The sequence below is a fragment of the Mirounga angustirostris genome, unplaced genomic scaffold (assembly GCF_029215605.1).
Source record: "Mirounga angustirostris isolate CCGP_5_RB_7025 unplaced genomic scaffold, mMirAng1.0.hap1 SCAF_10, whole genome shotgun sequence".
Taxonomy (NCBI): Eukaryota; Metazoa; Chordata; class Mammalia; order Carnivora; family Phocidae; genus Mirounga; species Mirounga angustirostris.
In genome coordinates this window covers 14,018,148-14,027,402 of record NW_026991718.1, presented here as the reverse complement: position 1 = coordinate 14,027,402, position 9,255 = coordinate 14,018,148, and the positions used below count along the sequence as shown (strand labels likewise).

General features: G+C 42.6%; 1 protein-coding gene across 1 annotated transcript; it reads left to right on the top strand.

The window, feature by feature from the left end:
* Positions 1–2,502: 2,502 nt before the first annotated feature.
* RDH14 (retinol dehydrogenase 14) lies at positions 2,503–7,619 on the top strand. The gene is made up of 2 exons (XM_045884140.3): positions 2,503–2,989; positions 6,544–7,619. The coding sequence occupies exons 1-2, from the start codon at positions 2,597–2,599 to the stop codon at positions 7,159–7,161; spliced, it is 1,011 nt and encodes a 336-aa protein (XP_045740096.1). The 5' UTR covers positions 2,503–2,596; the 3' UTR covers positions 7,162–7,619.
* Positions 7,620–9,255: the final 1,636 nt, after the last annotated feature.

The following is a 9,255-nucleotide window of genomic DNA, read 5'->3' as shown; positions in this document are numbered from 1 at the left end:
TTCAGAAATAAATCAGCAGGTTATTCATATAGGGTACTTTCCATCTAAGATGAGTTCTAGACAGAAGCTCCTGAGAAAGCTTCTTCGAAGCTTACCTGGTGGGTGCATTGCCTCTGGACCACAGGACTTCATATTGAAGTCTCTGGCTCTGGGCCTGACAGGTAGGTCCAATGATTACATGGAAAAAAGCCTTGGCTACCACTTCAAAATGTAACATGAAGTGTAGTATCCTAGCCTTTCACTGTTACCATTCTTTTGTTATTTTTGTTTTGTTTTCAAGAAACACTGACTGTTTTTTAACCATAATCTACTGCATAATAGTCACAGTGAGCTGGTTATTTTCATGCCACCTCATTTTCTTACAAACCAAATGTTTGTAACAGAATAGTATTGTTACATCATTTTTTATCAATGAAGAACTTAAGATTCACAAAGAAAAAGTAGCTTGTCCAATAATGTGCAGCTAATAAATAGTAGAACTTAGATTCAAAATCAGGTCTTACTTCAAAAGCTATAATCTATTTTCTCTGTGTTATATAGCCTTCCACGTCAAGTTGTTCTTATTAATTCCATGGCCATAGGACCCATCCTGAACAGATTAGTCATTCCATTGTTCTATGCTTAAAGTACACAGCAGTTACATAGCAGATCTGGGGATTTCCCTCCTCCTTCCCTCTTCATGCCCTCTCTTGTTCCTTCTACCCCCACCTCTCTCTCTAGTGCATGCATATATACATACTCCACCCCAGCTCTAGTTAAAGAAGACTGCTGCTGATACATAGCTTTTGCTCTGCTTCTTAATTTGATGTAAGCTAGTCCAAAATATATCAGTCATGACACTCACTGAGTACCTACTGTTTTCTATGCATTCTCCAGTGTGAAGACCACAAAAGAAACTCAGACATAATCCCATCCTTTAGGAAATTTAAAACCTCGAACAATCCGTAGGGTAAGTTAAGCATGCAAACTGATACAGTCAACACTAGAGGGCTGTTTGTCCTCAGTGCCAAGCAAGGGTCACACAGAAAGTTGAGGCAGAGTTCTGCATGGGCTGGAGGTGATCAGACAACAGAACTGAGGTGAACTTTGAAGGATGGGAAAAATACAGATAGATTGAAAAAGAAAGAGGAAACAGAGGTGCTCCGGGATCAGTGAGTTTGAGAGGTAGCTGCAAATTACAGAAAGGGTGGAATAAAGGCCCATGCCTGGTGATTTCTGCTCTGGTGCCTTGTGGAATCCCCAGGGACAGTGCTCCTTCCCACCTGCGAGCTCCACCTCCAGCACTCACATGAAACCTTCTAATCCTCTTCTATTTGTAATGTGACTGTTCACTGCATGTTACATCCTTCCCAAATGTACAGGAGTGGGGGAGAGTTTATCAAAATAATCTAGGGAGTTTATTTCAAACTATACAGGTTGTGTGTCTCTTCTCTTGTCCTGAAGATTCTAGAATGGGGGCTGTGGCCGGGGAGGTCTCTGTCTCTGTACCAGACAGTAAGCACCTTGAGGGCAGAAATGGTGTCCTCGTTCTCTGTGACTCTCCCAGGGCAAGGGGCCTTACACATATCTGATGGGTGAGTAGATGAATGAATGAGGACTTGAGAAGAGCTTGGTCTAAAAACTATGAAGTTTGCCGCTTGAAGATGGGTCCCTGTGGCAATGGCCCTGACATTTTTCAATCACTTTATAGTGTGCAAAGCCCTTTCCCCTCCATGATTAATTTAATCGTCTCCTGGAGGAGGTGTGGAAGCACTTGTGAATGGGTCTACTCAGAAGTCTGTGTCTAGAGTAAGTCCAGGCTTTCCCACTATATCTCTACCAGTATCAAGTAAGACCACCGGAGGATGACTTTTGCTATAGAGATCAATGACATAATGGTTTTCAGTTCTCAGACTGTGGTCCACAAACCAGCAGCGTCGGAATCACCTGGGAACTTCCTAGAAATGCAAAGTCTCAGGTCCCATGTGGAACCTACTGAATTCTAAACTCTGGTACTGGGGCCCTTCAATTTCGGGGACGGGGTTGGGGGGAGAGGGTTGTGTTGTTTTTAGGAGCTCTGCAGGGGATTCTGATACTAAGCTAACATCTGAGAACCACTGGTCCATTCTGTTTTGGACTGGTTCACGTTGCTAGGTTCTTCGCCTCATCATAATAGAAAAGAGCTCTTCCTCAGACTCCAGAGGGTAGGAACCACTCATTCTCCTGGGGGTGAAAGGAAACTGCACCGAGGGTAACAAGTCCCAGGAATCCTTAACGGAAAACACACTAAGCAAGCCCCGATATGTGGGATTTGTAAATTCAAAATACTCAGAAGGCATTCCCACCGGGTCAACCACCACCACTCTGGGGCCTGTGCTCACCCTCCATGGGCCGGCTCCACCGAGGCACCGCGACTCAGGGCGCTGTACTGCCCTAACCAGTCCAGCGCCCTCGGAAGGAAAACTACAAATCCCAGCATGCCCCACGCCGCCCCGTCAGGCGGCAACAGGCCCCGCCCCAGAGTTCTTCGCGTGCAGGTGGCAGCCTGGGTACCCGGCGTGCGGCGACTCCGGAAGTCCCGCGCGGGGGAGCCGGTGGGCCCTCGGCCCCGGCGGCTATGGCCATAGCTACCGTAGCGGCACTCCTGGCCGCACTGGGTGGGGCCCTGTGGCTGGCGGCCCGGCGGTTCGTGGGGCCCAGCGTCCAGCGGCTGCACGGAGGGGGGAACGCGGGCCTCATGCACGGGAAGACCGTGCTGATCACTGGGGCGAACAGCGGCCTGGGCCGCGCCACGGCAGCCGAGCTGCTGCGCCTGGGGGCGAGGGTGATTATGGGCTGCCGCGACCGCGACCGCGCCGAGGAGGCGGCGGGTCAGCTCCGCCGTGAGCTCCGCCAGGCCGGGGGCCCCGAGCCGGGCTCTGACGCGGGCGCGGCCGGCGAGCTCGTCGTCAAGGAGTTGGACCTCGCCTCGCTGCGCTCGGTGCGCGCCTTCTGTCAGGAGATGCTCCAGGTGTGGGGCTCCGGGAACCAGCTGGAGATCCGGGACGGGCGCGGGCCTCGGCGACGGGCGAGGCGGGGCCGGGGGCTGAGCGGGGGGGGGGGGGGGAGGGTGCGGGGGGGCCCAGGGGGTGTGACCGCCCAGAGTCCAGGGGGTGTGACCTTGGGAAAGACCGAGCCTAAGAGTCAAAACCGTCGAACGGGATGAGGGCTTGGGAGTGCAGACTGGGGAAATTGGTTTTAGGAAAGGCCTCTGTTTTCCAAAGATGCTGAGAAAGCAATGGCCCCAAGAGGAAAATTAGCCAGTTTCTGAATATTTCCTTTTGTTATGTGAGGACGGCCCAGGGGGAGATCCGCCAGGTCTTAGGATTGTTTGTTTCTGTGTCTGAAGTCCGTGCACCAAGTCATCTTTCAGAGCTGAGAGCCAGGGACCTTGAAGCATTTTTTACCCGCTCTGCTGGGGTAGGAAGTTTAGCTCTCTGACACCAGTGGATTCATTAGCACCAGCTCCTTAAACAGTCTCTGGCCTGATTTCTAAATAGACAGGAGCTAGGAATCCCAGTAGCCATGTGCTCTAAACGGGGACAGAAATAAATACAATACTTAGTATTTATTGAAGGTTTCCTATGTGCCAGGAGCTGTTCGAAGAATTTCAGATACTTAAAAAAAATTTTTAATGAAATTAAAGTGCCTTTGGCTGTTATTGTCATCAAATCCTCAGTAACCCTGATAGGCTTTTTTTTTTTTTTTTTTTTTTAAGATTTTATTTATTTGACAGCGAGATAGGGAACACAAGCAGGGGAGTGGTAACGGGAGAAGCAGGCCTCCCACTGAGCAGAGAGCCCGATGCAGGGCTCACCCCAGGACCCTGGGATCATGAGCTGAGCCAAGGCAGACAATGACTGAGCCACCCAGGCGCCCTTAGGCATTATTATTATCCCCATTTCACAAAGTTAGGCAACAAAGGCATAGATAAGCCAAATAATTTGCCCAGGATTTGTCTCCAAAGCCCTTTCTTTCTATACCCCTGCTGCCTGCCTGTGAGGTGTAGGAATCTTTGTTTAGATGATAAATATTCCACTGAGGTGGATGTCCTCTGTTGAAATTGAGGTAGAAGAGTTTCCTGCAGAAGTGACTTGCAAAAGGGCATATAGAAGAGTGAAATTTAAAATTAGCTGGTGTGAGAAAGGTGCCCATATGAAATGGAGCCTCTTGAGTCTACAGCAGAGGTTCCCAGACTTTCTGATTTTTTCATGATGCCAGTAGGCCAAAGGAAATATCTATCGGTTTATTAAGCAATTAGGTCCAAACAACCTAATAAGTATTTATGTCCTAACAACTTAGTAGCTGTTTGAGAAAATAATACACATAATTGAAAGAAAAAAGATATTTCATTCTTCAATAACCATAATTACTAATGGGAAATGTGCACCTGTTGTTTAGTGTATCACCACCTCAGTATTTGGAATCAGATTGAAAATGTCCACCCCCATGTCTTGTTCTAAATTGATATTTAACATAATACTTGCATTTTACCAAAAACTCCGCTTTACAAAGATAGGACACCATTGAAAGGAATTTAGCACAATTTAATGTTGAAGGTGTGAGCTCTCTGAGGCTCTGGGGCACCTTGATGCACAGTTTGGAAACTTGCAGATACAGGGAGGTTTTCTGTTTGTTTGTTTGTTTGTCTTAATGGCTAGTATTTCATTATCAGGTAAAACAGGTTAAGAAATAAGAAATAATACTAGTATATAAAGGATGTTGAAACATTAAAAGTGGGTCTTCCTGTTGTTCATTAAAAATGTAGATGAGTCCGGGTATGCTTCTCATTTCAGACACTTAAGGCATTTTATTACTTTGGCCACTTGAGACAGAACCAATTAAAAGTTAAGGAGATAAACTTTACTAAGTTTCTTTCTGGCTCTGAAGTCCAGTGACTATAAGCAGATTTTTTTTTTAAATGGAAGTATAAATTTCCCACAGGTTGGTATTCGTGGTATTTATGTCATTTATCTCCTAGAATTTAAAAAATAGTGAATGATAAAGTCTTAAAATAACACAAGCCCAGCAAAGAATGATGGCTCGGAAATGATTAATACAGGAAACTCTTCCAAAGGATTAGTGAAAAAAGAACACTCCTTTCTTTCCCCCACGGGTGAACTTTTGCCTTCTTTTTGAAGTTGACTGTTGGAAAGGCCAAAGGTGCTTAGACAGACAGAATGATAAATAGTTAATCCTCTGGCAGGTAGGCTGTGATAACAGTTGTGAAATTTAACACATTTTTCTTTTTACTTACACTTGGCAAAAGGGCCAGTGAAATTTGAAATTTGACCTCAAATTAATTTAATCGTAGGTCATCACTGTGTCTTTACACCTGGAACATGTTGTACATTTCTTTTTCTCTGCCCATCAAAAGAAACAGAGAGGAGCCCAGAAAGAGCTAAGGAAAACCAACTTAAATGAATTAAAGAATGAAAAGACTTCCTTTTGAGGACAGTCTAAATTTTAGCATTTAACTCTGGAGAAATGCAGGAGGGTACAAAGTGTAAAATTCTGACTATAATAGATCCCCTAAGCTGGGGGTCCTTCAGAGTTTGAAAGAGGTAGGGAAAAAAAGAACAGAATTCTAAATTTATAATAGAGGTTAAAGGTGTTTGTTGGTCCTAACTCCTCTCTAAATGTCCTTTGCTGTTACTGTGAGACTTAGTATTTATGATTCATTGCTCTGTTTCTGATATTTTTATATTACCTAATCAATCTTTTTCTTAACGTTTCTTTGATTTAGTCATGATATTCTCTCCAGTTTTAATTGGCATCCCTGACCCTTTCTATTGTGTGCTCCATCCCCATGGTACCATTTACCCTTAGAAGAGTACAGAATGAAGCAGTCCTAGTTTGCTCCTGGTGTTGATAATAGCAGCTCTGGGAATAAATCATGCTGACCTGCCTTCTGCCATATTTCCACTTCCTAGCTCACATCGACTCTCTAGCTATGATGTGAAACTCCCAGTTAGAAAAGCAAGCTAGGGGCGCCTGGGTGGCTCAGTTGGTTAAGCGACTGCCTTCGGCTCAGGTCATGATCCTGGAGTCCCTGGATCGAGTCCCGCATCAGGCTCCTGCTCAGCAGGGAGTCTGCTTCTCCCTCTCCCACTCCCCCCTCTTGTGCTCTTTCTCTCTCTCACTCTCTCTCTCAAATAAATAAATAAATAAATCTTTAAAAAAAAAAAAAGCAAGCTAGTTTACTAACTAAAAACAGGGGCATTGGTGTCAGAAGATTTCATCTTCCAGTTTTTGTTTGCCACCCAAGAGCCCTGTGATACTGCACAAATCACCTCACTTGGGTGCTTAGTTTGCTCACAGCGTTGGTAAGGGTAGATGAGAGAGCATGTGAAAAGCACGAGGCCAGGCCTCCATTAAACATGCAAGTCTTTCCACTCCCCGCCCCCCAATTGTTGAAAACCCACAGAGCCATTTTATGGAATTTTAGTAGTTTGTAAGAACTTCTAAAAATTTCATTGTAGGCCTGTATTCCTAATTGCCCCATTCTCTTTTTGACATTTAAAGGAAGAACCTAGACTGGATGTCTTAATCAACAACGCAGGGATCTTCCAATGCCCTTATATGAAGACCGAAGATGGGTTTGAGATGCAGTTTGGAGTGAACCATCTGGGGCACTTCCTACTCACCAATCTTCTCCTTGGACTCCTCAAAAGTTCAGCTCCCAGCAGGATTGTGGTAGTTTCTTCCAAACTTTATAAATATGGAGACATCAACTTTGAAGACTTGAACAGTGAACAGAGCTATAATAAAAGCTTTTGTTATAGTCGGAGCAAACTGGCTAACATTCTTTTTACCAGAGAACTAGCCCGCCGCTTAGAAGGCACAAACGTGACTGTCAATGTATTACACCCTGGTATAGTGCGGACTAATCTTGGCCGGCACATACACATTCCACTGTTGGTCAAACCACTTTTCAATTTGGTGTCATGGGCTTTTTTCAAAACTCCAGTAGAAGGGGCCCAGACTTCAGTTTATTTAGCCTCTTCACCTGAGGTAGAAGGTGTGTCAGGAAAGTACTTCGGAGATTGTAAAGAGGTAGAACTTTTGCCCAAAGCTATGGATGAGTCTGTTGCAAGAAAACTCTGGGATATCAGTGAAGTAATGGTTGGCATATTAAAATAGGAACAAGGAGTGAAAGAGCTATTTGTTAACACTGGCTGCCAGTTCTATCTGTAATCAGAAATGGTGTGGCTTGAGTACTTGCTACTCGAAAACAGTTTGGGTTTTACACTAATACTGCTGAGAGGTACGTAAGGATATTTCGAAGTTACTCAAAAGTTATTTTTTGGAGAACATAAAATTTCAGAACAGATGTCTTAAATATATAATAAGCATAATAAATAGTAAAATAAGCAGTATAATTATCATATACTTTAGAAATTATAATTGAGCAAGCATGGATTACAAATATTAAAGAATCCAGTGACTTAAACACCTTGAGAAGTTTTTCAAATATCTTTTGAGTTTCATGGCCAAAATGTTAATTATTTTTATTGCAGTGCCGGTTTTTGTGTGAAAATAACATGCCTATTGTATGCACAGTTCTTACTTGGAATAAATTTAATGATGCAAATTCTTAATTGTGTATTTTTTTTTTACAAGTTTCACTGAAATGAGTCCTTTATCATCTTATTTAACCTCCACTGATCTTGGTATGCCCACTGTCCTTTCTTCCCACATATCTTGCATACTGCATTAAGAAGTAATATTTCTAAAACCCAAATCTGTGTCATGGTGTCATGCACCGGCTTAAAAATATGTGGTGGCTTCCAGTTGCCCATAACAGTGGGTTTCGAGCCTTTTTTTGTTAAGCTGCATTCATTCTTCAAAAGAAGTCTCAAATACAGAATCTGGATGGATGAAACAGGTCATAACAATATTGCAGGGGTAGAGTCTCCCTATAAATATGTTCTTTTTGCCAGTTCCTGAAAGGACTTTGCAGAATATATGGTAATTTACAAACCATTTTCATTTAAAGTTTATAAACTCCTTAATACATATATGAGACTGTCCATGAGCTGGCCACAGGCTTACCTTGTCCTCTTAGTGCTGTCCAGTAGAACTTTCTGCAATGATAGAAATAATTGTGTTCGCACTGTCCTATATGATACACTTCAGACTTGTTATTGAGTACTTGAAATATGAGAACTGAACTTCTAATCTTACTTAATTTAATTTAAATTTAAATAGGCACATGTGCCTAGTGACTACTGTCTTAGCACATCTCTATTCATTGCATTGTATAACCCTGTCCTCAGTTTAGACCATACTTGTCTCTTGGCCTTTCCTTATATTCTTTGAATCCCTGTAGGCAGAACCAGTCCTTTTTCTACTTTGTTTTAATTGATCTTAGCAGCTTTACTAACTATTTTTTTTCAAAAATCCAGTTGGGTAATTAGAATAAAAATTCTCCAAGGGAAGATTTTACTCTTTTATTATATTCTTACTAGTTTTCCTTCCCCTAGTATTGAGAATCGTACCTGACACACAGTAAACATTGAATAATGATGTTTGAATGAATAAATAATAATGAATCAGTGGTGTGCACATAAAAATAATAGTCTGAATAGGTCTATTTTAGGTATCTGTTAAAGCATAAAAAATAATTAGTAATTCTTTGTCTTAACCACCTGTAATTGGAAAAAGGAATTATGACAGTGAAGGATAGACAGTACTGCACTGAATTTAATGACCATTTTAGTCGGGAGTAATCCTCGATTGGTTATTGCTTTTAAGACTTTTTATATTATCTGGTTATCAGTTCTTTTTGAGAATGGCAGGATCTTGGCAGATCATAGAGAAGATCTATTTTCCGTTAGAGCATTGGGTTGTGAATATGAGAAACAGTGTTTGTACTATCACAGGTGTGTCTTTGTAGGTGTAGTGGGTATGTCTGCATCATGTTCTTTGAAATGTATTTTTAAAAAATAATCCTACAAAGAGACTTGCTGAACTTAGAAATATGGGCAGGAAATACACCAGAATGCAACTTGGAAAAATGGAAGCTAATAAATCTGTCCTACACCTCGACTTCATTAAAAAGAGCGCTTTTTTTCTCTTTTTTATTCAGTTAATACCATCTTTTCTGGCTGCATTTTGATACCTGATGCTTTTCAAGGGAGTTGGGCCTTTTGTAAGAGTTGAGCCTTTCAGAGTTCTTGTTTGTGGCACCATAATAAAATAAGATATATTAATTTATCATGATGGAAAACTAGA

Bases quoted from the DNA above. Each gene is read 5' to 3' on its own strand.
- RDH14 (XM_045884140.3), top strand. From the start codon at position 2,597: ATGGCCATAGCTACCGTAGCGGCACTCCTGGCCGCACTGGGTGGGGCC. The intron at 2,990-6,543 runs GTGTGGGGCTCC...TGACATTTAAAG, and splicing joins TCTGTCAGGAGATGCTCCAG to GAAGAACCTAGACTGGATGT.